A 25,559-nucleotide genomic window follows, 5' to 3' on the forward strand; every position below is an offset into this window, starting at 1 on the left:
GGAAACATTAACAAATTAATTTACATAAATTTAGTTATTTGTTGTTTTATTTATCTTTATCATTATCATTATTGATATTAATATCATCATTATTATTATGATCATTACTATAATTTTTAGAATAAGTTTTTAACAAAACTGAATGTAAAATAAGAAAACTGGAAACATTAGCAAATTGATTTACATGAATTTAGTTGTTTGTCTTTTTATATATATTTATCATTATTATTTATAGAGAATACTATAATTTTTTAGAAGAGTTTTAACAAAATTGAATGTAAAAATAAGAAAACTGGAAAACATTAGCAAATGATTTACATTGAATTAGTTTTTGTGTCTTTTTAATAATTTACAGTACATTAATTAGACTATTAAATCAGATCATTTATTTTTTATGATAATTACTACATTTATAGAATAAGCATTGACATGGAATCTTGCTGTTCCCTTTCATTATCTATTCATAACCTGGGTTTGGTCTCTTTATTGAATAAATAGTTATTTTAATATTATTACAATATGTTTTACTTCCATCTTTTTATTGAAATTTTCATTATAAACTTTGTTATTAATTTTTGCAATAACAACCTGAATGCGCTACTTCACTGTTTTCCGCTTATCTCCGGGAGGAAAAGGGTAAGGAAAGAACCGCGCGACCATGGCCTCTAACCTCTACGGTCACAGACCATTGAACAGGCCTTCAATCTCTCGGTGGCCACGGCTCAGCCCGTGTCGCTACGTGAAATAGTACCGGAGAAATGGCCAAAAGCTTGGAACAAAGGAGTACAATAGAATATTTTAAGGAAAAATGAAAAAACAATTAAGGTTAATTAGTATAATCTAATATCAACTTATGAATTAGAAACAATTGTGCTGAAAACTTAAGAGTAAATACAGTAACTTAAGATTAACCTTAAAATTAGATACAATATAACAGACAGTGTGATTAATCCTAAAATAAAAAACTAGGAAACATCACAACTATGTACAACATGTGGCATCCAAGGCACAACAAAGGCTACATGGTGGCAGAGCCACGGCAAGAATGTCAGTTAGGCAGGTAAAAAGGAGAGATCTAGATGTAAGCTACTTACTACTACTTAAGCAGTGTCAGGGGAAACTGTGTTTCCTGCTGCCACTGCTGGAAATTAAAGTGCTTCTAAGGACTTGAGGTAATGGCGTTTGAACACTGTCGGAGATTTCCAGCCTGTATACTTTTTCAGATCATCAAAATTCATATGCTGAAAGTAATTAACTGAGGTAGCTACTGCCCTAATGTCATGTACACGGGGGAAAGATTCTGGGTTGGCTTGTTTAATGAAATATAATATTTGTTGCTTATTCATTTTAAGGATCAGTGTCTGAGGCCAGTTTGAGAACATCATTTAAGAACCATGACACAGACTTAGGCCTCTCTGATGGCCTGAGCCTAGCAAAGGCTCTAGGGATAGACGAAAAATAAGAGCCTGTTAGATCTATTTTGAAACCAAACTGGAAGATTTTCTTGAGTGCAGATTTAGCAGTAGTGATAGTACTAGCTGCTAAACCTTTTTCAAACAGCGATCTAAAAAAGGGATTTTGACGTAAGGAAAAATCTATTTCTGGGCGATTGGCTCGTGTCGCCAGCGAAATATCCTTTAATCTATTATTTCTAGGGTAAATGTACTAACACATACCAGAGAATAAATAAAATAAAGAAAAAGGTCAGTATAACTGACTCGCTCACCCTCCAAGAGGGTGTCGGTATGAACACTAGGCGAGTGAGACCACTACCACGAGCCAAATGCCAATAGAAATCTCCCACTACAAAAACCCTCCAAGAGGAGAGCCGACCCACAGAGTGAGCAGCTCGTACTACTACTACTCCATCCCATGCTGCCGACTGCTGCGCCTCTGGTGGCCATCCTGAAGTTAGCAGACACTCTTGGGCGAAGGGATGGGTAGGGTGGGATTTCGCTGGCGACACGAGCCAATCGCCCAGAAAATAGATTTTTCCTTACGTCCAAAATCCCCCTTTTGTTCTGGGCTCAGCTCGTGTCGCTGCGCGAAATCGTACCAGAGAAATAGCACAAGATTGTAAACAAAAGTAATAAAATAAATCAGAATAGGTCTCAAATAAAAGAGAAAATAAATATAAAAAGAATATAATTGCTAAAAAGATACAAATACACAGTGATACAAAATTGAGAAATATGCTTAAATTACACTTTATTCTAATCATGTTTCTTATTCAGTAAGGTAATTTTACATATGTAACCAGAGGTAAAATGGGTTTTCATGTAACAAAATGGTATCTGTGTAAAGGCATGTATCAAAAATATAATAGCAATTAAAATAATCAAATGAACAAATTAATCAACAATGATAATATATAAGGAATGTATATGACTTAATATACAAACCCGTAACCATTATAAATAAGATGTATCCCCTAGCATAAAAAAATAAGGGGGTAACATCCATGAGATCAATATCTATAATCATCTGTGAGTATCCCTAGCAAAAAAATAAGGGGCACCCACTACATCATCATAAAAGCAGCTAAGACACAAGGTGAATGTAAATGAAAACACGGCAGGAATAGACGAACTGTTGGGTGAGGCAGGTAGAAAGGAGGACTGAATCTTCTACTACAAATTAACTAGAGTCAGGGGAAACTATGTTACCCGCTGCTACTGCTGAAAATTTCAGAGCTTCCAAGGACTTAAGGTAATGACGTTTGAACACTGTCGGCAATTTCCATCCGGTATACTTTTTCAACTCATCGAAGTTCATGTGTTGGAAATAATTAATTGAGGTGGCTACTGCCCTGACATCATGTGCTTTCGGGAAAGAGTCAGAATTGGCTTGCTTAATAAAGTACAGGATTTGTTGTCTGATGCCCTTTAATGGATAAAGTTCCACCTTTTTCCCTCTTAAAGAGGGGACCCGATGAGGATGAGGAGGTCCTGGACAGAAAGGCTCGTAAGGTTGTAACTGGGCAAAGAGATACATCTTGTGGAAGGGGTAGTACCTTCCAAGGTTCCCACCTCATCAAAGGATCTTCATTCTTTGCTAAAAAGCTACGTTCCGGAGAAAGTAGGACTTCCCCTGTGGGAAGGAATTGAATATGATCCGGATCTCTGGATAAAGCCGACAGTTCTGAAATTCTTGCTCCTGAAGCTAAGCTTAATAAAAACAGGGTTTTCTTAAGAGCATTATAAACGAGCATGTGTCATTATCGGTTTCTGAAGCCAGTTTTTAGAACATCGTTTAAGAACCATGAAACTGACGTAGGCCTTACAGAAGGTCTAAGTCTAGCACATGCCTTAGGAATAGACGAGAAGTAGGAATCCGTCAAGTCTATGTTGAACCCAAATTGAAATATCTTTTTCAAGGCTGACTTGTTTGTCGTAATCGTGCTAGCTGCTAAACCTTTTTCAAATAAGGATCTGAAAAAGGATATAGCTGAATTAACTGTCATGATTCTAATATCTGATTCTCTCAGGAAGATTGCTAACTTTTTGACAGCAGCATCATACTGTCTCAAAGTTGAATCCCTTTTATCGGATTCCAAGAAGAGAATATTCTGAGGGTCAATATTCGCATCTCTTTTTTGCCGCAAACTTCATGAAGTCCATAAAGTTAGGGTTTTGAGAATCCCTGAGGAAGCGAACACAGTCTTCGTTTGTACTGACTGGGAGAGCCTGGGATTGGGGATCCGAAGAGGACCGAAGGCCCAGCTCCAGAATTAGGGGATACCAATTGCTCTTCGGCCAGTCTGGGGCTACTAGAGCCACTTGACCCTTGAATGTCCTGAGTTTGTTTAAAACTTTCATGAGAAGATTCACTGGAGGAAAGACATAAATCTTCTTCCAGTTGTTCCAGTCTAGAGCCAGGGCGTCCGTGGCATAGGCCAGAGGGTCCAGGTTGGGGGCTACATAACACGGCAGTTTGTGATTCGCTTGAGATGCGAAGAGATCCACTTGTAGCCCTGGAACTCTTTGAAGGATCCATTGGAACGAACTGTTGTCCAGTGACCATTGTTTTCCGACTCTAGGGGCACTGATCGGGTGATAACGCGTCTGCTATGACGTTTCTCATCAGCCTATGTGAGTGGAGGAGAGATGCCAACTGAACTTGTCTGCCAGGGAGAAGTATGGCTACCATGACATGATTTAGATGACGTGACTTGGAGCCTCCCCTGTTTATACAATGTAACTACCACTGCGCTGTCCAGAACTAGCTTTATGTGGGAGTACTTTGGTGGGCGCAACCTTTTTAGAGTCAAGAACACTGCCATTGCCTCCAGTACGTTTATATGGAACTGACTGAACTGAGGTGACCAAGTTCCTTGAACCTTTTTGACCTGGGAATACCCTCCCCAACCGCTTAAGGACGCGTCTGTGTGGATGGTGATCCCTGGTGGAGGGAACTGAAGGGGTACTGACACTGACAAATTCTTGACTTTCGCCCACGGCCGAAGTCGTTCTTTAGAATCAGAGGGACTGAGGATAGTTTGTCCCTGGACCTGACATTTGCTCGTGAGCGCCAGATTCTGGTTAGGTCTTTCAGTTTGGCTTTCATTAAGACGTTCGTCACTGATGCAAACTGGAGAGAACCCAGGATCCTCTCCTGAGCCCTCCTTGACGCCAGTTTGTGACTTAGAAATTGCTTGACTGACTTCGCTATTTCTTTCCTTTTGGTTGATGGAATCGACAGAGTATGGGAGGATAGATTCCATTGAATGCCCAGCCACTGAAAGTTTGACTCTGGAGTGAGTCTTGACTTGGTCCTGTTTATCTTGAAGCCTAGATATTCCAGGAACTGAATCACTTTCAGTGTAGCTCTGTTGCATTCCTCGATTGTTGAAGCCCAGATCAACCAATCGTCGAGATACGCTACTACCATAATCCCTTGTGACCTGAGTTGTTGCACTACCACTTCCGCTAGTTTCGTGAACACCCTGGGTGCCACGTTGAGTCCGAAGGGAACTACCTTGAAGGAGAATGCCTGGTCTCCTATCTTGAAACCCAGATATGGACGGAAGTGTCTTGCAATAGGGATATGATAGTAGGCGTCTGTAAGATCGATAGAGGTGGTGACGCCCCCTCCCCGGGGACGGGGAAGTAAGGTCCGCACCTGCGAGATCGTGAGCATCTTGAACTTGTTGCAGCGGATGGCTAAGTTTAAGCGGGACAAGTCTAAGATTACCCTTCTTTTTTGTGAGCCTTTCTTTGGCACGCTGAACAAGCGACCTTGAAATTTTAATCTCTTGACTCTCGCTATAGCTCCTTTCTGAAGGAGGTCCTCTGCGTACTCTGTCAATTCCTTGGAAGGAAGTTGACGGAAAGGTCTGGATGGAGGTGGTTCGTCAACCAGCTCCAACCCAGGCCATTTTGACACTATGCTCTGAGCCCATTCGCTGAGTTCCACCGGTGGCGAAAGTGAAACAGCCTCCCCCCTACCTGAAGTTCTTCATTGGTTCTGGTAACCGCCTCGACCTCCTCTGAAGTGCTTTCCCCTATTAAAGGGGCCTCCCGACCCTCTCCCACGAAAGGAACGCTTACCTCTGCCTCCCTTACCCGAGCGGTCATACTTCTGTGAAGCTTGACTCTCGAAGGCTTGATTGTAAGCTGGAGAGATGGCGTAAGAGGTGGAGGGCTGAGGCTGAGGGGATATCACATAAATTGGTTGTGATTGAGCCTTAGAAGTGGAAGGTTGGGCTGTTGCACTAAGGGCACCGCTGGAACTTGCTGAGGAAAGCGTGGCTGCTTTTTCTGGTAAGGATGGAAACGCCTAGGTTTCCTCTGTCCCTTACCTTTAGGTGTTAGGTCTTGCCTCCTCTTAGCGTAAGGCCCCAACGGTCCTTAAGGCTCTGGTTCAGCCTCGTAGCCTCTGACTGGACTTCCTTCACCATAGCTTCTGGGAAGAGATCTGCTCCCCAGATGTTAGACGAGAGTAACCTATTCGGCTCATGTCGAATGGTTGCCTCTTGTAGGACATGCTTCCTACAATTCGTTCTAGCAGTGGCAAACTCAAACATATCCGACTGTACCGTTTGAGTCAGGGCTTTGGTCATGAGTTTAAAAAGCGGGTCTGAGCCATAGGCTATGGTTGCTACCTCGGACATAGCCATAGAGTTAATTGACCTGGCTAATCGCGATTTCGCGTCAAATTCAGCCTGAATAAGGCTATCTGGGAGCCTGGGTAGCTTTTCACCAAACTGCTCCATAGCACAGTCCGGTTTGAGTTTTGCCAGCTGAGAAGGTGTTCGGCAAGTCTTCCCACAATTCTCCGGCTGAGGGGAGCAACGGAGATGTGGGATCTGCTTCCTTCTAATTGAGGCATGGGTTCCCCCTTCTGGGCCGCTGGGATGGTAGACCTCGCGATCTTTGTCAGGAACGGGAGCGGGGTACTCTCATCCATTGTGAAAATGGTAAAGGGACTCTTAAAAGGTTGTATCTTGGTATTAGAACAATCCATGTCCTCTAAAAACCTGAGCCATTCTCTCTGAGCCTGGTCTCGTGAATAGAGGACTGTCTCCTTTGGTACCTATCATCCCGAACCATGGCTGAAGCTGTGAGCCTTGCGTAGCCTGATGAACGGAGCTGGAGGTCTTCCGGGTAGAACTCGAAGTCCTCTATCCTTCGAGTTCCAAATTCCGGTATAGAAATGAGACCGTCTTGGAAGGGGGCGTATGACGCTACTCTCCATGGGTTGTTCATCGAGAACGGAGGTAGCGAGTCATACGGAGGAAGCTGAGTTCCACTTGTATTGGAAAGTGGAGGAGAGGCTAGAGGGGCTTCTCTCAGTCCGGCTATAATGGAGTCTTGGGAAGTAATCCTATCCGACAATCGAGAGATCATTAGTTCCATGCTACTCTTTAGGGACCCAACCAGGTCGCCTACCTGTTGCAACAGGCCAGCATTGGAGTCCAAAGCCGGGAGGCCTGCTGCGGAGGTGAGGGGTGGCTCTGAATCGGAACCAGGGGTAGCGGAACTGGTGACTCTGCCGGAGTACGAGATCTCTCTCTGGAGGATTTACTCCTTGAGGACTTAGAGCCGGAGCTAGAAGCTTTAGACCTGTCTGCTCCGGGATTCCCAGCCGGAGACTTACGCGAGGAGGCTGAAGCCGAAGTCGTCTTCTTAGACGACGACGACGTCTTAGTCAAGGATTTCACTGCTTGACCCTTGACCTTAGGTCTAACCGAACAGCGTCAGGAGGAGTATACAAATCATCACCTGTAAAGCCTTGGAAGGATGGAGAGGTTGCAGGAGTAGAAGAAACAGTTACGCCCAAGGGTGACCCTTGGGTGTCCACCTTACCTACTCGACCAACAGATCGTCTACACCTACCATAGGTTCCACATTAATATCTAAAGTCGCGAACGTCCGTGGAGATATCCTGGTCTTGGTCAGTTAATGAGGGCAGCCAGCTGTTGTTGGATGAAGGCGATAGTCGGGGCCGCCTCTACTGGGTCGACGTATCCTGTCGCCTTGCCTCCGGGGAAGATTAATACCGCCAACCGTTTCTCTAGAATGTAGGGCATACCCTTGGCGGCGTTCTTCCCAAAACCGCCGACCCAGGCCCGCAGGGTTCCAGTGCGGTTATCCCTCACTGCCGGCGCCTGGAGGAGAGGGCGTAGATTAGATTTAAGAATCACTTAAAACTAAAACTTAAAGTATAACTTAAACTAGATGCCTTAAGTTAAAGTGAATGATGAAAACTTAAGCACTAAAACAGAAGCGGAGCAGCTACCGAGATGGAATACTTACCCCCCGTCTAAAAGCTGCTCACCAGATCGTAACATATGGTACACGTCTCATGGTACCAGACCTGGATGTCCCCGTGCGGAGTCGCGCATGGAGCATGGGACCGGCAAACTTGGCGTGTTCCACATGGGTCCTGAAGTGTGGCGGCGCATCCCGGATGCTCACAGTTGGTGGCCTGTAAGTGGGAAGACACATGAGTATCTTAAAGAACACTTACAGGCTAAAGGACAGAAGAACTCCGTTGCATGCCGGAGCTCGGAAAAAATTTGGGCATAACCCCTCCCTGCTTCGCTGAATAGGCTATAATCCCGGAGAGATCCGGTAAGACATGTAAGGAGGGGGGGATGGTTTAAGGTACTTAAGATAAAACTTATAGTTAATCTAATAACACTTAAACCTAAACTCAAACGAACCGGACCAAGTCCAGTGCGTAGCGGAGTGTAGTAACTCAGCAATACGGTAAGGTTACAGGGACCCACTGTATGTTCCGGTCCACTCTACTGGGTGGATCTGAACAACCTTTCCGCTGCGATGCCAAGGACTCCGGTCCAGGAAAGGAGCCCTAGTAAGGTGGGAAAGAGCGAGAAGACATACAGGCTCGAGCTAGCACGGAGCGACAAGGTAGCAACGGATGGGGGGAAAGGCCAGTACCCCCAACACGTTACCACCCGGTCCGGACCGAGAAGCCGGAGAGGTCGAGACCAGTCTGGGTCTGTCCGTCTCCCTAGCCCCTCCGCCTGGGGGGAGAGAGGGAGGCAGGCTCGGGTAAGTGAGCGAGCATGGGCAGACCGACCCACCCTCCCAACGACTCTATGGAAGAGCGGGAGGGGGGGGAAGGTGACTGGGCAGGCGTCTGGCTGTCTCGTGATCACGTAGTGACCACGAGGCGGTAAGACCAAAACAAGACAACTAAGCCTAGGGCAAATCAGCTGATCAGAGAGATGCTATCGGGAAGCAACTGAACTGAAAAGCAGTAGCATATAGGCCCATGGGACCAAAACCAACTGATCAGAGAGATGCTATAGGGAAGCAACCGAACTGATGAGCGGTAGTATAGGCTCAATGAGCCAGGACCTAGGCTAAGCCAGACGCCTAACAACCTAACCATAACAAAATACATAGTATAATTAAATAAAAAATAAAAGAAAGAAAGCAATATAGTAGGAGAAAAAATCCAGGAGTGTACGACTAACCCGAAGGCAAGTCTACCACTCAAAGCTAGTCAGAGGCCGATACTAAGAGCCGGGACTAGGGTCTGGGATAGAAGAAGCCTACATAAGGTAAAAGACATGCATGCATGACAAACCTGAGTAGACAGCACCCTAGTAAAACGGATAACTAATATAGAGCGTACATAGATAAGGGGATGTTCTAGGTATGGGAGACCCAGAACGAACCCACCACGAGGCAGAACCATGCTGCCATGGCTTCCGACCCCGAGTAGTACGTATTTATACCTAAAAAAACGGCAAATACTGTCTCAGGGCCGGAAAAAACCAACTAACCATAAATACTGAGTACTTAACTTAGCTGCTGCGATAGCTGCACGCTCCATTATAGATAAATCCAACGAAAGGGCACAAAAAACACAGAGAGAAAAATAGCACGTGTGACTCGTGTGCGCTAACTGAAAAGGATGGCCACCAGAGGCGCAGCAGTCGGCAGCATGGGATGGAGTAGTAGTAGTACGAGCTGCTCACTCTGTGGGTCGGCTCTCCTCTTGGAGGGTTTTTGTAGTGGGAGATTTCTATTGGCATTTGGCTCGTGGTAGTGGTCTCACTCGCCTAGTGTTCATACCGACACCCTCTTGGAGGGTGAGCGAGTCAGTTATACTGACCTTTTTCTTTATTTTATTTATTCTCTGGTATGTGTTAGTACATTTTACCCTAGAAAAAATAATAGATTAAAGGATATTTCGCGCAGCGACACGAGCTGAGCCCAGAAAAGGAAATGGCCAGATTGGTTGTCATGGTTTGAGATTCAGAATTCCTCAGAAAAATAGCTAGTTTTTTAACTGCTGAGTCATACTGACGTAGGGTTGACTCCCGTTCATCCGATTCTAAGAATAGGATGTTTTGAGGGTCAATGTTGGTATCCCTTTTTGCCACAAACTTCATGAAGTCCATAAAGTTAGGGTTTTCTGAATTCCTGAGGAAGCGTACACAGTCTTCGTTTGTACTAGTTGAGATAGTCTGGGACTGGGAATCCGTTGAGGTTGGAGTCCCAATTCCAATAGTAGTGGGAACCAATTGCTCTTGGGCCAATTGGGAGCTATTAGAGCATGCGGCCCTTGAACGTTCCGAGTTTGTTCAGAACCTTCAAAAGAAGATTCACTGGGGGAAAGATGTAAATCTTCTTCCATTGATTCCAGTCTATAGCCATGGCGTCCGTGGCATAAGCCAGAGGGTCCAGGTTGGGAGCCACGTAGCAAGGGAGTTTGTGATTCGACTCCGTGGCGAAGAGATCCACCTGAAGCCCCGGGACCTGCTGACAGATCCAATTGAATGACTGCTTGTCCAGGGACCACTCCCATTCTAGTGGGACTGAGCGAGATAGCGCATCTGCTATCACGTTCCTTACTCCCGCTAGGTGTGTGGCGGACAGGTGCCATCTGTTCTTGGCGTTGCCATGTGGAAAATAATGGCTATCATGACATGGTTCACATGGCTTGACTTGGAGCCTCCCCTGTTGATGCAGTGTACTACTACTGCACTGTCCAGCACCAGCTTGATGTGAGATTTCTTGGCTGGGTGAAGTTTTTTCAGGGTGAGGAACACTGCCATAGCTTCCAGTACGTTGATATGGAGCTGGCGGAATGGAAGGGACCAGGTTCCTTGTACCTTCTTGTACTGAGAGTACCCTCCCCAGCCGCTTAGTGATGCACCTGTGTGGATAACTAATGCCGGCGGAGGGAACTGAAGAGGAATTGACTTCGACAAATTCTTGACCTCCGTCCAGGGGCGGAGGCGTTTGCGTAAGATCGCCGGGATAGTGGATAGTTTGTCCCGGGATCTGTTGTTTGCCCTTGAGCGCCAGATGCGGTTTATGTCTTTGAGCTTTGCTTTTAGCAGAACATCTGTTACCGAAGCAAATTGGAGAGAGCCTAGGATCCTTTCCTGGCTCCTCCGAGACGTTTGCTTGCACTTGAGAAATTGTCTGGTTGCTTTGGCTATTTCTCTCCTCTTCAACGACGGAATTGATAGTGTGAGAGAGTTCAAATCCCACTGAATGCCCAACCACTGAAAGCGAGACTCCGGTGTCAACCGGGACTTGGTCTTGTTTATCTGGAATCCTAAGTGTTCCAGAAACTTGATTACTTTGACCGTTGCTTTGTGGCAATCCTCGATGCTTGTGGCCCAAACGAGCCAATCGTCCAGATACGCAACTAGCATTATTCCCTGAGACTTGAGTTCTTGAACCACTGTCTCCGCCAATTTTGTGAAAATTCTGGGGGCCACATTGAGCCCGAAAGGCATTACCTTGAAGGAGAATGCCTGGTTCCCTAGCCTGAAACCTAGGGATGGGCGGAAGTGTCTTGCTACTGGAACATGATAGTATGCATCTGTAAGATCGATAGAGGTGGTGACGGCCCCACGGGGTAGTAAGGTCCGCACCTGCGAGATGGTCAGCATTCTGAACTTGTCGCAACGAATGAATAAGTTTAGACGGGACAAGTCTAGAATTATTCTTCGTTTGTTTGAGCCTTTCTTTGGCACGCTGAACGAGCGACCTTGAAACTTTACGGGGGCCGGCCGGCTAATGCCCTTTTTTAAGGACAGGACTTTGATATTCATACCACTTAATAAGGTGACTTGGGACATCTCCAAACAGCATATGATTTTCGCCTCTGACCTTCGGTTTTGTGACGCCAGGGCGATTTATCCCGAAAATAACCATTTTTCAAATTCTATCTCCTCCCTTGATATTTAATATTAAGACCTGGGATTACTACCATATATAGACCTGATGTAGACCTCCAATCGAATGGAGAGTTTTTTTTCTAAAAGTCATTTTTTTGCAAGATATGAATTTTTCAATATGGTAAAAAATAAACCCTATAAATCAGGAGAAAAAAATTTATAAAAAAAATACGAAACAAAAATGGGAAAAAAGGGCTCTATTTGATTGTTCTATAATGTCATTCTGAGTTATATACCAAATTTCAATGTTATAGCTTTAAAACTAAGTGAGAAGATAGATTTTGAAGGTCAATAAGTATAGTTTTGAGATACGGGCGTTCAAAGTTTTCCTTCGTATTTCTATAAAGACAATGTTAATAAATAATGATTATTATGAAAGTATATTTCTTTTTTGTGTATTAATAAACCAAAACTATTTTATTTATCATAATTTAATCATAAATGATGATCCCTTTGCTCATATATCGCAGCCTGGGGGCACTGCTTGAGGCAAGATGGGGCACTCCTTCCTACGCAATTCTCTCTCTACCCCTTCTCTAACCTCGTGGCTTATTACAGCGAATTTTCTTCTTCTGTATGTTAGCGAGATGTTTTTTCCTTGTATTTTCCTCATTGGCATGATGAAATTCTTGCCCGAAACAAAGATAAACAAACGTAAATGCAAAGAGAATGTCAAGAGGTGAAACTCGAAGGCGTACTCTTTTTTACAAAGACAATTTAATAAATCATGATTATTATGAATTTCATATTCCTTTTTGGGTTTTGGGATTTAAAAAAACCAAAACTTTGTTATTTATCATAAATGAAGATCTCTTTGTTCAAAGATCGTCGTAGCCTTGGGCACAGTGTGACGTGTGCTGTCAAGCAAGACGGGGACGTTACTAAGCAACCCTCCCCTCTCTCTTCACTAACTACGCATATATAGTGATATTCTGTAATAATACTTGAGCGATTTTTCTTCGTCTGTATGTTAGCGAGATGTTTTCCTTGTCTTTTCCTCACTGGCATGATGAAATTCTTGCCGAAACATACATAAACATACGTAAAAGCAGGCGTATGTCAGAGGTGAAATGGAACGTGTAGACTACTCGAACTCTGTGATCGCACTAAATCATTATCAGGACTGGACTTGGCCTGAAGTCTCCTTCTCGACTCGGGGAATGTCTACAGATGCCATTTCTCCCAATTTCTTTGACAATAATTATCAAAATTTACGATAATAGAGGAAATATTGCATTTTCTTGTACGGATCAATGTTTTAGGCTTATTGAGTTACGTTAACTAATTACCCTGTAACTACGAAAGTAAGAGGAATTTTGACGAAATATTTCGTATACGTATTCTCAATTGCCATATGAAGCTCCATGAATTTTTTCATGACTTTGCATTTTTTGCCCTATACCTCCATATATAGGCGTTCCGGCCGGCCCCCTTGACACTACTCCTTTCTGAAGGAGTTCTTGGGTGTACTCTATCAATTGCGCTGTTGGTTGTTGATGGAAGGTTTTGGATGGAGGGGGACCTTTGATCCAGCTCCATCCTAGACCTTTGGACACAATGCTCTGTGCCCAGTTGCTGAACCTCCATCTGTGTCGAAAGAGGAACAGTCTCCCTCCTACCTGAGGGTTGTCACTGGTTAAGGGAAAGGGCGTGTCCCACGCCCTCCTCGTAAGTGTTTACCTCGGCTGGATGCTCTTGCGCCGCCTCTCTGACGGAAGGCACCTCTAGCTCTGCTACCCCTGCCGAACCTGTTAAAAGGTTGAAAGGACTGGCTTTCAAATACTGGGTTGAAAGCCGGGGAGACAGAGTAGGAGGTCGAAGCTTGGGTTTGTGGTTGCGCCACCAGCAGAAACTGTTGTTGAGGCTGTGACTTGGAGGTAGATGGTTGCAGTTCTTGTGATACCAGAACCGCCTGCATCACTGTCTGTTGCTGAGGAGCCTGGAAAGGCTGGAATTTCCTAGGCTTCTTAGATTTCTTGGTTGAAGAGGCCGACTCAGACTTCCTCTCACTGGTTAAACCCCAGCGAACTTTCAGACTCTGGTTGAGTCTGGTTGCCTCACAGTGAACCGAGTTCACCACCGACTCTGGGAACAGATCGGCACCCCAGATCGAAGCCGCCAATAACTTATGGGCTCATGTCGGATGGTGGCCTCCGCCAGGACATGCTTCCGACAATTTCGTCTTGCTACGATAAAATCATATAAATCACACTGCATTGTATGCAATTGTGATTTAGCTATGATTTTAAACAGAGGTTCATCTCCGTATATCAGAGATGATACCTCTGTCATAACAAGTGTATTGAGGGACCTGGACAACCTCATTCGGGCGTCGAATTCAGCCTGGATGAGGCTGTCTGGAAGCCTGGGTAGCCTCTCGCTAAATTGCGTGATGGCGCAGTCTGGTTTGAGTTTCCCAACCGAAAAAGTGGCCGGGAGATCCAACCGTAGATCTTCCATTCCGGGGAGTAGGAGCGATGTAGGCTCCGTTTCCCGGAGCTGCGGCATTGGCTCGACTCTCATCGCGGCCTGCATCGTCAGCTCCGCTACCTTCGTAGTGAATGGGATGGGCGTTTCTGTGTCCACTGTGAAGATTGTGAAAGCGCTTTTAAACGCTTGGACCTGGTGTTGATACATTCCCAATCTTCCAGGCTCCTAAGCCAATCACGTTGGACTTGATCTGGGGAGAGGATAACCGTCTCCTTTGGGATCTTGTCCTCTCTCCTCATGGCCGCTTCTGTAAGGCGGGCATAACCGATGAAGGGGGGTTGCAGATTTGCAGGATGAAACTCGAAGTCCTCAAGCCTTCGAGTTCCACAGCCCTCCAACGTCAGCATCCCGTCCTTGAAGGGAGCGTACGACGAAATCCTCCAGGGATTACTCGCCATGAAAGCAAGGAGAGTATTATAGTCCGGCATGGTTTGGACTGCCATGCCGGGCTGTGCAAGACCTGTTGCGAGGTTCTCACGGAGACCTGCGATGAGGTTCTCCTGAGTGACCAGCCTTTCCGAAATGGCTCGGATTGACTGGCCTGACTCCTCCAAAGAAGATGATATCTGAGTGAACATCTCCTGGAACTTGTTTTGAACCACGTTCCCGACCAGACTACCCATTTGCTGCATAATATTTGCAGTAAATGAGTCTGTGTCGAACGGAGTAGGTTCCACCTTCTCTTTGGGGGTCCTAGGACGGGCTCCTGTCGAGGTCGAAGGCTCAGGGTCGGGGAAGAGCTGAGCCTTGTCCTTAGAAGACTTACTCTTGGAGCCCTTAGAATAAGAAGATGTTCTAGGCTTCTCTCCTCCGGGATGGTGAGCCGAAGTTTTCTGAGAGCCACTAGAACTAGACTTCTTCAACAGCATCTTCTGAAACATCTTGTACTCTCGCTTACCTTTAACCTTAGGGATCACCTGGGTGGACTTCGGTCTGACCGACTGCCCATCCCCGGTGAATCCCTGGAAAGAAGAAGAAGAAGCAGTAGGAGAAGCTCTAGACTGACTCAAGGGGAGACCTTGAGCCCCTACTAAACCTGCCTCACTTACACTCCTACCTGTGGCATCTACCGTCATGGGCTCGAGGTCCAGGTTGAGAGCTGCTACTTCTTCTAACACTTCCTGGTTTCCAGGTTCCTCCGCGGCTAGAGCCACCTGTTCTTGAATGGTGGCAATGTAAGGGGCCGCCGCCTCAGGGTCAACGTAGGAGGTCGGTTTTCCGCCGGGGAAGATGAGGGCGGCTATCTTCTTGTCTAAAATGTATGGCTGCCCCTTCATAACGTTCCGACCAAACCCGCCAACCCAGGCCTTCAGAGTGGTTTGGGCGGTGTCCCTGACCGCCTGAGCACCCTGAAAGAGAGGGTCAGAATTAATACTTAAGGCTACTTAAGATTAACTTAAATTACGTACAGTAAATGATATATCACAAATTATATAGGCCAATAAATTACATGTGCCAAGGTTTAGTATCCGGAGGTGTACTTACTCCAGAGGAGACCTGATCCACCAGCTCGTAACAGATGGTGCAGCTCTCGTGGTGCTAAACTGCCAGATCACCGAACCGGATCGCACAGGTAGCGTGGGTCCGGCAGACCTCGTGCCCACAGGGGTCCTGGAGAATGGCGTTGCAGCCCAACTCCTGACAGTGGGTAGCCTGTAAGTGAAATGATACATGAGTATCAACACTAACTTGCTGGACTAAGTCCATGAAGTGATATATCATAACACCGGAGTGCACCGGAGTTCATAGACAATTTTAAGGCTTGGTCTCTACCTGCTCTTCTGCCGTGTAACGTGGTGAGTGTCCGATAAGAGTTGGTAAAACTTGAATCACCGCAGTAGTACCTAACCAGAGAGGATAACTCTGCTGTAAAAACTTAACATTAGAATAAGTAGGTGGTGAACCCAGGTGGTGAGCGGGGTCTCCGCCAACTTAGGCTAACATAATGGATGTAAAGAATAAACGTAAACATGCAATAGTATAAAAAGATGCCGGAGCTTCCCTACAGTCACTAACCTTGGGGCCTAGCAGTGCCGGAGCCCCTATCCGCCGGAGCAGGAAGGGTGGTGACTTGGGGTGAGAGAGCTCGACCCGAGAACCGAGGAGATCCGAGCGCAACCGAGCCAGGTGGCCAACCGAGGCTCGGCCAAGCAGGGAAACCCCCCCCAAGTACTCTATGATGAGAGCGGTGAGAGCCGAGCCAGCGTCGTGTGTCCCCTGACTAACTCCCGTATCCCCCAAGTGGAGGGGGGGGAAGAAGGGAGGGAGCTCGGATCGGTTACCAGGGACAACGTGAACGAGCGTATCTCCCCCCTGGAGGGGGGAGGAAGCGTGAGGGACTGACGCTGGGTGGCTCGTGGTGATCGCCTGGCCTCTTCGCGGTCGTGGAGTGAGCCACGCGGTGAGAAAATACCAAGCGATCTGAGGTGGCCTAGGCCAGCTCAAACCATCTCGAAAGGCATGAATACAATAACATCCTAGCAAAAACACGGGGGGAAGGAAGAAAATCGAGGATAAGAGAAAAAATAGTCCTGGAGAAGCTGGGTCGGACCAACCAAGGAGGGAGGGTGACTAGCAACTCAAAACAGCTGGCCTATGCTGATACGTAGGAACATAGGGCGGTGGCCAGGGTAGCTCAGGACCAAAAGAAAGGACGTACGTCCTAATGGAGCTTATCATAGACCTAATTACAAAAGAACATGCATGCATGAACTCTGAGCTGATAGGAGCGATGTAGGCTACGAGCTCATGAGAACTCAAGGAACCCCCATGTTAAGATAAATGGATAAATAATCATAATAACACGTCAATAATGCATAACCATAGAAATAAACATGTACTACTAAATCATTCGAGCACAAGCGGTATAGGAGACCGAAAGTAGCACGAAACAATGAAACACGTGGGAGCGAGCCGCACAGGGTGGCTCGGGAACAAAGCCGACCGGGACGCCGTCTTTCATAACCGAAATAAAATAGTTAAACGGGCCCTTGCCCGGCTAAATTTGACATGAAACACTTTTAGCAGTACTTAACTTGGATGCAGCAATAGCTTGACGTTCCATGATGCAAAAGATAATCCAAAACGAGCAAAAAACACAGAGCAAGAAAAAACATGTGTAGTCTGGATGGTGCTAATGAAAAGGATGCCGTTAGAGGCGCTAGTAGTAGCGGTAGCGGGGAGTGGGCCTTGGATCGGCTCCTCTCTGGTAGAGGGATTTTGAAGAAGGATGAATCTAAATGGCAAGAGACCCCTTACCAACACCTTTATATATAAGGTGAGTGAGCCAGAATATTCTGGCATTTCCATTTTAGCTTTTTCTCTGGTATGTTAGCATTAATTTACCTTAGAAATGTGTGCTAAAAGGACATTTCCCGTAACGACACGGGCCGAGCCCAGAAATTAGTAAATCATGTTTTTCTTTTTTTAAATTGTATTAGTCATGAATGATTTGGGGATAAGTTCCACAGAAAAATCAGCACATTGGTGAATGCGCAAATTGTGAGACCATGAATAGTGGGGGTTGACTGTACACTTCTTTTTTATGGCTGACGCCAAACTCTTCACTCTCAAGCATCTCCTGTGGTGTCAACTATTATATATAATTCTTGTGGACCCCATAAAATAACTTTTGTACAAACAGCCTAGTTATTTTCAAGGTTTTTTTATTTTCATATGATGGTCTGTTTATAACATTAAAAGTTGAACGTTTAGAAATGCATGACAATTATGCCCTAGTTCATTATTCTAAGACAATGCTGTGATATTTGGCATTCTAGCGACTGTAACATACAATTGTTCTAATAAATCCTTGCTTCCATTCCTCCTACAGAAAATATAAGCAAACATACGTAAACTTACTTGTGTCCAAATTGTGCATGGAGGGCAGCTACATTTAATGCTGCATATCTAAAGCCTCGTCCCTGATCTTCCAATCGGCTGCTATCTCGATTCATTAACTGACTGTCATAAGCATGAAGCAGACTATGTACAGCTCCAGATAATTCTTTTGTGCGTATACAGTTCAAGTAGCTGAGATAATGCTGAAAGCAGATAAATACATCAGTCAATATTATCAAAATTACAGCCACATTTTCTTTACTAATAAAAATTTATTCAGCTAATGTACCATATTGTTGTTTATAATGGTTGGTCTTAACATGAATTCTGACATAAACATTAATGCAAAAGTTCTTGGTTGTCTTTAAAAGAGACGGAAAAGTATTAGTTTGACTAAAGTTAAAACAGTGGATGGACAAATGGAAACGATAGGCATATATATGGGGATATTAACATTATATATAGCAAAATGTGAGAAAGCAAGAAAAGGCAAACACAGAGTAGGAGGGGAAAATGGCAACACAGGCAGTCTCCAGTGGTGGGGGTTCTGTTCTCAGCAGGGCGCTGATAACTGAAAACCGCCATTAACCAAAACTGGCAATTTATGGTGCGTATGGCATCCGAGTTTCAGTTAATGGCACCTCTGTCAGGTACGCTATTGCGCCATAACTCTATTTCTGGGCTCAGCCGTGTCGCTCCGTGAAATAGGTTCCTTTAGCGCTATTTCTAAGGTAAAATATTGCTATAATACCAGAGAACTGCTAAATTGGACATGCCAGAATATTCTGGCTCGCTCACCTTTATTAAAAGGCATCGGTATGGTTCTGGGGCGAGTGACAACCACTACCACGGGACCCTCTCCAATTAGCCTCTCCTACATCAAAAACCCTCAAGAAAAGGGGAGCCGACCTACGGCTCACTACCTACTACCGTGTAGGTAGCGGCTATGACGTCATTCCTTTAGATAGCCCTACTAGAGACGCACACGTTTTTCTTTGCTCTCTTGTGTTTTTTGCTTTTTTGGCTTAATAATTTGTTATGGATCATCAATCTCCTTCTGCATTTAAGTTAAGTGTACTGGTTTTATGTTTGACACTATCTAGGGAGTGTTTATGGCCTTCGTGACCATTTTATTTAGGTTTTTAGGAGTCGTCGCCACACGCGGTGGAGACTCCGAGTCGCCATTAGAGCGTAACCCTTTGTGTCCCCTTCGGTTTCACGTGGTCTCCCATACCTAGTGAACCGAGTTGTGATGACAGTATGTTTTTATCAATTTCAGTGTTTTGGATGCTGTTTTTGACGATCATGAACATGTTTTTGTATTTATTTTATTTTATGAGCTGGCACGGGGGTTTCCTTCCGAGCACGTGTCTTTGTTTCGTGCCTCATCTGGAAACTACCGTTATATTTCATGCATGTCTTTATTTTGGTTAAGATTCTTGTTTATTTTGTTTCTTTTAGCTAGTCCTAGCCTACCCTGGCCACCTGTCATTTGATTCTTCGTTACGGCACTAGGCCAGCTACTGGGAGTTCCTGATTAGGCCCATCCTTATCGGGTGGTCTTACTTGGTTCTCCTAGGACATCACTGTTCCTCCTCCTTGTTTTTCTTCCTTCCCCCCCCCCCCGTTCAGTACATATTTTATCGTTTTATGTTTGTATATGTTTACTGTATGTGTGTACGGGTCGGCTAGGCTAGGCTAGTCCTTAGGCCTCCCTCTCAGCCTTCCTCATGGTCCAAGCAACCGTGAGGGAGCCAGGCAGTCACGTGATCGTCACCCTCTACCGACCTACCCCCCCCCCCCCCACCCCCCCCAATCCACCCCCAGGAGCTCCCACCAAGGTGGGTGGTTATCTCGCTCACGTTGTCCCTGACGACCAACCCGAGTTCTCGTGGAGGGGTGGAAGGGGCCCCCACAGGCCCTCAGTGTGCGGGTGACGCTTCTCAGCCGACCTCATCCCAGCGTTGGGGAGGAGCTTCGCTTTACCCAGCCTCGGTCTCGACCTGGCTCGGGCGAGCTCGGCCTTCCTCGGCTCTTTGGGATCGTTACACCCTTCTCGCCCTCGCAGGACAGGCTTCCGGCTGTACCCGGAGTCTTTGAGGGGAATGTCCTTATGGTGGCTCAGGCCTCCGTCGGGCGGATATTATTTTATTGTATTATAAATTTATTTGTTTATTTATGTTATTGAGTATACGCTCCGCAGTGAGTTACTACTCTCGTTATTTAAGCTTAGGGAACCTCCGGGTTCCACCGTCCCGGTCTCACCTATCGCTAGTGCCTTATTAGATCCTCCTCTCCGGTTTTATCGAGTAGCGACAGTGCGGTAGTAGTCTGTGCTCCGGTCTATCCAGAATACATCTAACTTCTGGCTACTACGATTCTGGAATGCTTAGTAGGGTACATAGCAAGATTGGCAGAGTCGGACATATTTTGTTAGCCCGGAATACTCCGGCATTAATTAATGTTTACCATGAACTTTTCATACTTGTTTACCAATGGTACTCATGTATCATTATCATTACAGGCCACCCAGTGTTTGGTTGCCGGCTGTAACGCCGTAATTCAAGACCCTTGTGGGCACGACGTTTGCCGGAGCCACGCCTCCTGCACCGTTCAACTCGAAGGTTCAATAGTCTGGCATCATGAGAACTGTTTCGCCTGCTACGACCTAGTCGAACGGGTTACCTCCGATGTAAGTTACCTCTCCTCTCGGGGTTTACATCTGCCTTTAAGGTGGTCATTCATATTTAACATGGTATGATTTTGAAGATACTATAATTTTTAGCATTAATTATAGAATATTACGATAAGTTCTAGGTTAACAATATTCTTATCTTACAGGCCTCGCAGTCTGTTCGAGATGCTGCTCTCTCCACCCTTAAGATATGGTTGGGTGGCTTCGGGCACAATATTGGGAAAGCAAAGCCATATATCATTTTGCAAGAAATGGCTACCTTAATCTTCCCGGCAGGAAAGAGTGCGGGGTACGTGGACCAAAGGTTGCAGCCTCTATCATAGCCTCTATTCAAGAGGCAGTAGCTCAGCAGCCAGAGGAGGCTTCGCCGCAGGAATTGTTGGAGGAAGTGCCTGCTCCGGATATGGAGCAAGAGCCCATGACATTAGCCATGGGCTACGGTAAGAGTGTTAATGAGGCTAGTCTTTTAAGTGCTCCGGGTCTTTCCTTGAGCGCTTCTGATACTTCTTCTCCTTCGTCTTCTAATTCCCTCCTAGGTCGAAATCCCTCTCGGCGATTTCTAAAGTAAAAAGTAAGCTTCACTCTAAACTACTGCAAAATGCAAAATTCATTCCCAAAAGATCATATGATAGCCTCAGTCACAAAGCTCTGGCTCACCATCCCGGAGCAGACAAACCCAGACAGAAGTCCCTATCAAAATCCTTGAAGCCAAAGTCTCAAAAGGGGAAGTTTTACCCTTCCCCTTCAGGTCCCATACCATCAACTTCCAAGGGCCAGTTACCTCATAAGGTACTAAAGGAGAAGGCGGAGTCCTCCTCCTTTGACCCGGATATGTTCGCCATGAATATATTGCAACAGGTCGGGAATTTAGGCAAATTAGTGAACACAGTTACTTCAAGGTTTGAAGATGTTCTAAAGAGGTTAGGTACCCAGGAGTCCCTAATGGTGGGGCTCCAGCAGGGTGTGTCAGGTATGGTGCATCCCAGTCAGTTGGCACCAGGTCAGGTTATGCCAGAAGGTTCCACTCTCCCTCCTTTCCATCCAAGTAATCCTTGGAGGGTGGCGAACTACTCTCCTTTTATAAACGGAATGTTGACGATCGAGGGCTGTGGAACTCGAAGGCTTGAGGACTTTGAGTTCTACCCTCCAGGGTTACAGGCCCCTTTCATCAGCTACGTCCGCCTTACGGAGTCTGCCTTAGTCAGGGAGGACAAGGTCCCGAAGGAAACAGTCATCCTTTCCTGAGACCAAGCCCAACAGGAGTGGGTTCGCGGTCTTGATGAGTGGAACTGTGCAAATACCAAGGTCACGGTCTTCAAGAGTCCGTTCACAATGTTTACCACGGATGAGGAGAACCCGTTACCGTTCACGACTAAAGTGGCGGAACTCACCCTTCAGGCGGTAACGAGAGATGAGCCTATGCCACAACTCAGGGAGACCGACCCTACATCATTATTGCTTTCGGGTGGTGATGACCTGTGGGTAGACCTGCCGGCAACCTTCTCAGTGGGGAAGCTTAAACTGGACTGTGCAATCACTCTATTCAGTGAAAGTCTACCTAGGCTCTCTGATGCTTTCATTCAAACGGAGTTCGACGCTAGGACACGGCTTGCTAGGTCTCTTAACTCCTTGGTGATGACAGAAACAGCGGCTCTTGAGTATGCACAAAAACAGCTGTTTAAGGTTTATTGCGAAGTCGTTACTTCTTAGCATGCAATGCAACCTTTACGACTTTGCTGTGGCTAGGAGAAACTGCAGGAAGCATGTCCTAGCCAAATCAACAATTAGGCATGAGCCAAATAAGCTCCTGGCTTCATCCATTTGGGGTGCAGATCTCTTTCCAGCCTCTGTTGTTAATGAAGTGCAACACGAGGCTGCACGCCTGAACCAGAGCATAAGAGTTCGTTGGGGCATAGTCTATAAGAGGAAGTCGGAGTCTTCCTCCTCGAGTTCCAAGCCCAAGAAGCCTAGGAGATTCCAGCCTTTCCAGGCTCTTCAGCATCAGGCGTTGGTCCAGGCGGTCCCAGTGCCACAACCTTCCACCTCTAAGGCCCAGCCCCAGCAGCAGTTCGTTCTGCTGACGCAACCTCAACAGCAGCAACCTTCGGCCTCTTTCGCTGTCTCCCCTGCTTTTAATCCGACCTATGAAAGCCAGGCATTTCAGGCGTTCAATAGGTTCGGTAGAGGGGGCAGGGCTAGAGGTTCCTTTCGTCAATGAGCCGGAAGCAGAGCAACCGGTTGTGCCAGAGCTGCAAAGGGGAGCCGTGGAACACATCCATCAGCAACCCAATGAGGTTTCGCAGGTAGGAGGGAGGCTGTACCACTTTCGTCATCATTGGGGGTTCAGCAATTGGGCACAAAGCATTGTATCCAGAGGCCTAGGCTGGAGTTGGATCGAAGGTCCACCTCCACCCAACACCTTCTATCAGGAGCCAACACCGGAGTTAGTAGAATACTCTCAGGACCTCCTTCAAAAAGGAGCGGTGTTAAAGACAAAACATTTAAAATTTCAAGGGCACTTGTTCAGCTTGCCAAAGAAAGGCTCGGACAAGCGAAGGGTGATCTTAAGACTTGTCCCGTCTAAACTTATTCATTCGCTGCGAAAAGTTCAAGATGCTGACCATCTCTCAGGTGCGGACCTTACTTCCCCATGGGGTCGTCACCACCTCTATAGATCTTACAGACGCCTACTATCATGTCCTGATAGCACGGCACTTCCGTCCGTTTCTAGGCTTCAAGTTAGGCAAACAAGTCTTCTCTTTCAAAGTAATGCCCTTCGGGCTCAATATAGCCCCCAGGATCTTTACAAAGCTGGTGGAAACGGTAGTGCAGGAACTAAGGTCACAGGGTATCATGGTAGCCTATCTGGACGATTGGCTAGTGTGGGCGGCAAGCATCAAAGACTGCATCAAGGCTACGAACAAGGTGATCTGTTTCCTCGAACATCTAGGATTCAAGATAAACAGAGGAAAGTCCCGCCTGACTCTGGAGTCCCGGTTTCAGTGGCTGGGCATCCAGTGGGACTTGGACTCACATACTCTTTTGATCCCTCCGGCGAAGAGAAAGACAGCCAAGGCAACCAGGCAGTTTCTGAAATGCAAACAGACATCCCGGAGAAACCAAGAAAGGATCTTGGGTTCTCTACAATTTGCTTCAGTGACGGACGTACTCTTGAAAGCAAAACTCAAGGACATCAATCGAGTTTGGCGCTCCAAGGCAAACGCAAGGTTCCGGGACAGGCTTGCCCCAATCCCGGTAATTCTGCGCAAACGTCTCCGCGCCTGGGCGGAGGCGATGAATTTAGAGAAGAAGATCCTGCTACAGTTTCCCCCACCGGTCCTAGTGAACCGGGGACTGCCTGTATGAGCTTTGCAGTTTTTTTAACGTAATACAGATGGTTTAATGTCTACGAAGGCTGATGGAATATTCATGAAATACTGCTCATTCTTATTTACTGAAAGAGAAATGACTAATGAGGTACATAAATAAATGAAAACTTTGTGTGAAGCTACATCACCTTGATATTTATTTATGCTATTTACAAGATTAATAAAAATCTATTGATATTTAGTATTACTATATCTATAAACTGGATCTACACGAATAATAATATTGTTCTTTATTTAGCCTAAGATAAAATACATGATGTACAGTGGGGCCCCCTTATTCGTGCTCTCCCGATTCGCAGGCTCACGGATTCGCAGATTTCTCTCTGGACCATATCTAGCCATTGTTCGCAGGAAATTCGCCTATTCACGGTATTTTCTATAAAATATAAAAAAATTCCTGGTTTTTTAAATCAATTTCATTACAAAATGCACTTTTTGTGATAAAACTGTTAAAACAACCAGGCATAAAAATTTGTAGGTGGTTTATCTTGAGTTTTACCTAAGAAAATAAGCTGTTTTCAGTGTTTTTATGAGGGTTCCAACTATTCGCGGATTCTAAACATTCACAGGGTGTGTGCGTGTGTGTGGGGGGGGGGGGGGGGTACGCATCCCCTGCGAATATGGGGGGAACATTGTAGTAGAAAAAAGTATGTATGAGTGTATCTGGATTATGAAAAATAAAACAGTACAAGAATAAATTTCATTACATAGAGCCAAAATGTAGTTTTATGCTGACAAATTTGGATGAGTACACTTTGCACATTACTACATGTGTAAGTGTTATATTTAAAATATATATTCTATATACATAAATAAGCTGATGACCCAAGGGGTCACTGTTGACATAGCAGGGAGTGTGATAGGGACCAATAAAAGAATGCAAGCTAAGCCTGGTGTGTTGTATCAGCGCCCTGGTTTGCATTTGCCTGTGGTAATCAAATCCATTGTTGTGTAAAACAGGTCACAGTGCTTTCGCCTGAGAACATGTTGACCTATAACCCACAGACAACTATGTGACTTCCTCTCATATGTTCATCTGTCTGTATGTTAGTATGCTGAGCTAAGCTTTGCTCTCCTATGATTGTGTAAATGCATTGTAACTCCGAACTCTACTTCCTCTCCTAGAATCAAGTTCTCTTAACTGCCTTCTTGCCTCTACTCAAGAGATGTGGTTTTGCAAATATATTGTTACATTTATCATCATGAGTTTGAAACATCTTTGCCTTTATACCCAAAGAAGATACTGACTTAGAAATTATGTCACAATCGATGATACTCTGAAGAGGATGGGAAGTATACAAACAGATACTTGCGTATAACATTGCAGGTCTTAATAACTTCACAGGGTGCCTGGTTATACAAGGCCCAGCTGTATATTGGTGGCAGCTCTAACGGTTCAACGTCATCCGAAGACTAACGAATCATATAAAATGTTGTCTCTTATGGCAACGTAAGAGATGTCTTACATTAA

General features: G+C 45.6%; 1 protein-coding gene across 1 annotated transcript in view; it reads right to left on the bottom strand.

Moving 5' to 3' along the window:
• Window positions 1–25,559, bottom strand: part of LOC135206170 (anaphase-promoting complex subunit 5-like) — a 621,184-nt gene that overhangs the window by 149,240 nt on the left and 446,385 nt on the right. Inside the window, exon 8 of the mRNA XM_064237464.1 lies at window positions 18,026–18,207. Within this exon, the coding sequence (XP_064093534.1) occupies window positions 18,026–18,207 (182 nt within the window). The remainder of the gene's footprint in view (window positions 1–18,025; window positions 18,208–25,559) is intronic.

Source organism: Macrobrachium nipponense, chromosome 29 (assembly GCF_015104395.2).
Source record: "Macrobrachium nipponense isolate FS-2020 chromosome 29, ASM1510439v2, whole genome shotgun sequence".
NCBI lineage: Eukaryota > Metazoa > Arthropoda > Malacostraca > Decapoda > Palaemonidae > Macrobrachium > Macrobrachium nipponense.